The following is a 4,212-nucleotide window of genomic DNA, read 5'->3' on the forward strand; positions in this document are numbered from 1 at the left end:
AGCAATTAGAAATTCTAATCTCAACATAATTTCTAGGAATATGGATTCAGAAAAACATGAAGTGGGACACACACTTCAATTACATCAGCAAGAAGCTAAGCACAATATGCCATCGTGTAAAAATGCTTCCTTCGTGTAGAACAAATGAAACATTAAAAAATATGCATTATACCTAAGTAGAATCACTGCTGTAATATGGGACAATTTTTTTGAGGAAGTCGCCAATAAGCAAAAGCAGTTTCAAAGCATAAAGAGGACCGTAAGGGCAGTTGAAATTACAGAACCCAGGAACTCTTGCAAATCCATTTTTAAAGCACTCCAGATACTACCACTGCCATCCTTGTACATTCTTGAGGTAGTTAATTACATAAAGCAAATTTCAGAGTCTAAAACAAAGCAGTATGTACAAATCAAACAGCCTGCAAGCAAACATTTGACATCCACAGTGACAACTCTCAGACAAAATGGACCTCTACATACTGGGAAAAAAACTTCACAATAAAGGTTCCCACCACATCAAGACAAGAAAATACATACAAAACTTCATTATGGCTCTAAAACTGCATTTGCAGGATAGGTGCCATTACACTGTAAATGAATATCTGTTGACATAAATTCCAATTTTTCCCTCTTTCTATTATGTATGAAAAATATCTTTATGATTTATTGTGCTATGTATTTGATTGTACATGCATTTTGGTGTATAATCTTGCAGGGTTTAACTGTTATGTATTATGTGCTTAAAATTATTTATGGTACTGAATCAATTTACTGCACCAGTAACATAGAATATATTTTAAACTGTGTAATGTACAAAATAAGCCATTCCTATGCCAATTATTTGATGAAACAAACGCTTAATAAAGAAAAAACTCGTCTAGTATGTGATAAGAGATAATGTACAACCAAAAATTTTAAAAACTGCACATACTAAGAGTTGATGGTCAGAACGTGGAAGTCTGCGGGACGAAGTACAAGTGAAATTAAAAGTAAAGTGTTCCTTTTTCCTCGAGTTGTACCAGCCATCCGACACACCAGGGGTCGATGCGGGATCGACGTGATTTGGTTCTTAATTGTCGCGCCAACTTTCGATGCCTAGTACCCTCACGTATCCGTATCACAGTGTCCCTATGACGTGTGGGAAATGACGTCATTCCAACGATCGACCAACCGCACTTAGGGGTACTAAATAGTTCTGTACTTCTGTCTGTCCGAAGAGCACGTGGGAATAGCAAGCGTCTTCAATTTCGTAGAGCATTGGTAAATGTGAAGTCTAAAATACGTTTTATTCTCTACGTTTGCTGTGGACTGTCGGAAGTTATTGTACTTTTTCATTTCGTTGTGTTTAGCGTAGCAGCAGATCTTCCCTCACTAGAATACCATGGAAGGTGAGACTTTTATTCTACTAGAGTGATACAAAGTTACTGCACTGCAGTAATAAATTCATGTTACGTATTTTACGATTTAAGATTAATATCTTACCCACGATAGCATGTAGGCCAACTTCAATGAAATTTTCAATTTTTCTCTTTTTACAGCATTCAACGATGAAGTCCTAATCGGAGGTGCGCAGATGGAAAATACCGAGAAGGGCTGTCCTGTCTGCGGTGCGGAGGATAGGCGCACCATATCTGTCCCAGCAGGAACACTGCCTAAGTCCTTAGAGTTAAAAATTAGATGTCAGAGGAAACGTGAAATTTACGGCCAGTTGTCCGTGGACTCTCTTGTGTGTAAGTACAAGGGAGGGCTGTCGAAAGAGGAATACAGGGCTAAACTACAGGCAATGAGGCGAGAAGACCTTATAAAGATTAAAAAACAAATCGATGAAGAATTGCGCGCAGCCTTGGAAAGAAGAAAGCGACCACTCGCTGCGCGAATGTTTAGAACAAGGCATAATAAACCTGAACTGCAAATTGGAGGTTGTGTGTGTCACGAAATGGAGAATGTGAAGCAAAAATGGCGGAAGTTTAAAAACGATGTTACATTGGCAAACAATGAACGTGTCGAGGATGTTAGGAAGTGGTTAGAAGAAAAAGCGGTAATTTCATAAGTTTTTTTTTTTTTTTTCTTTTATAAACTTCTCTCAAATTCAACCAAGTTGTTGGTTGTTTAGTGACTGGCATTTTTATGCCCCTACTGATGGTGTTGTGTGAAACGTCAAATGTGAACATTCTGAAAAAATACATTTAACTTCTCTAGTGTTTTAATGCTCTAATTATAACAGTATTAATTCTCTTTGTGTGTTTATTTGTTCTCCACCAACTGTCCATGTGGCTAGCTAATTGGTAATAGTTGAAGCTGTTTGGGAATTCACCACTACAGAGAATCAGTTTACTGTAATGTAATAGTAATCCTAAAATGCTTCCATCGTATATTGTAATAATTTTGATTTAGCAACGTATCAAACTTTTTGCTTCTAGCAAGTGTACAATGTTCAAAATGCTCGTTGCGCAAAGATTTGACTTTAAGGCCAAGGTCTATGGTTTTTAAATTTAATAATTACTTCATGTTCCCGAGAGGAAATCAACAAGTATTAGCAAATTCTGATACACAAAACATGACTTTTATAGCTGTGGTATATTTGTGTGACATTAAGTTCGGTTTAGATATATAGCCAAAAATGGGCCAATTGAAATGTTGCGTACGATTCGTTGGTATTAACTGGTGACGTACTGCTAACGGATCTGTCACCCGTTTTGTTAGTTTTTGAAGCAAACGAATGTGGAAAAAAAAAGTGGGGGGGGGGGGAGGAGAGGAAAAGTAGTTTTGGTGATACATTGATTGATCTGTACCTTAGCACGAGTTTGGTTGTCAGTTGGTGAAGCCAACAAATGTTATAATTTTTTTTTTTAAATTCAGTGTGTTGAGTGATTTGTAGAGAGATCTAGGCTAGAATAGGTGACAGTTAAAGTTAGGGGACTGGAAGGCCAGCCTGTGGTGGCCGACTGATCTGTAATAGATACCATGTGGTAGCCCAGCTCGTTTGAAGTAAATGTCAATAGCTGTTATAGTCACCATTTTTGACTACGGCGTTCTGTTACTAGTTTCCTATGACTAGTCAAAGCCGATTAAAGTTTGTGTTATGTGTAAATAGATTCATAGTCGTCATAAATACTGGATGGTTCAACAAAGTTACCCATTTTCCCTAGGTAGATTTTTGTAGATAACTGACGAATAATGCATTGCAGCACTTCAGGTGATCTTTTCTGAAAGAACCACTGTTGACTTAAAAAGTGGCGTCAAAGGAAAGTAAAAAAAATTGGGACTGTAGGAAAAGTTCCGTGTAGATGCAGATTTTTTAAAATAAGCTGGGATGAGATTTTTGTCAGTACAAACTCGTATATTATGGTTTACTAACATGGTAGACTACTACATTTAATGCCAAACAGAATCATAGTTTTCTACAATCGCATTTCTTCTGTAAATCAGTAAAGAAACGTGTGATAGCAATGCAAAAAGTTACTTGCAGGTAGGTTTGCAGTATTCAAACTACTGTAGAACACAGTGGCATTATTTATTTTCATACTTTGTATTAAAACTTTCTGCTTCATTATTAGCAACCTTCTTGGACAGATTTTTCAAATCTTTGTTTGAAATTGTGCAGGAGAAGTCTATGTATGGGCCACTTAAAACATTGCTACATATACATATACTGAATTACAGTACAAAAGAGTGCAGCCTAATAAAAAAGGGGCCAATAAAGTTTTTGTATTTGCTGTGTATGTGGTAGATACATAAAGTATGAATGCAAGACACTGTATGCTTTTATGGGCTGTTAAGATATTAACAAAGTACTTTTTGTGTTTAACATCATATCATAAGTTAGTATGTATGTGGCTTTCCATACCCTTAGTAAAATTTTGCTGAAGATATACATTTTTTTAAAATATATATATATAATCAGATTTTTTGGAATATGTCCTACTTATAATTTATATTAACACATTGGATTGCTTATTATTGTGTGGACCCTCAATTGGAGGCTTTCTTGGTGCATATCGATGCAAAAATCTTCTGAGTGATCTGAATGGTGGCATCTTGTCACAGCATTTCAGTCAGTTTTGAACCCATCATCTTTCCCTGAAGATGGTGTTCATGACAAGTTGATGCAACCAGTCAGCTGATCACCCAAGAAGTATGGTGCAGAATGTCACCAATAAATGTACCTACTTTGTCATGCAAATATGTAAACCTTTTTGTTACATCTTGTGG

The 4,212-nt window shown here is 36.4% G+C and overlaps 1 protein-coding gene across 1 annotated transcript; it reads left to right on the plus strand.

Annotated features, from left to right (window-relative positions):
• Window positions 1–1,219: 1,219 nt before the first annotated feature.
• LOC126188262 (uncharacterized) lies at window positions 1,220–2,820 on the plus strand. Its single transcript, XM_049929828.1, has 2 exons — window positions 1,220–1,388; window positions 1,539–2,820. Exons 1-2 carry the CDS (start codon window positions 1,382–1,384, stop codon window positions 2,048–2,050), a joined length of 519 nt encoding a protein of 172 aa, XP_049785785.1. The 5' UTR covers window positions 1,220–1,381; the 3' UTR covers window positions 2,051–2,820.
• The last annotated feature ends 1,392 nt before the right edge of the window (window positions 2,821–4,212 follow it).

This window comes from Schistocerca cancellata, chromosome 5, assembly GCF_023864275.1.
Source record: "Schistocerca cancellata isolate TAMUIC-IGC-003103 chromosome 5, iqSchCanc2.1, whole genome shotgun sequence".
Taxonomy (NCBI): Eukaryota; Metazoa; Arthropoda; class Insecta; order Orthoptera; family Acrididae; genus Schistocerca; species Schistocerca cancellata.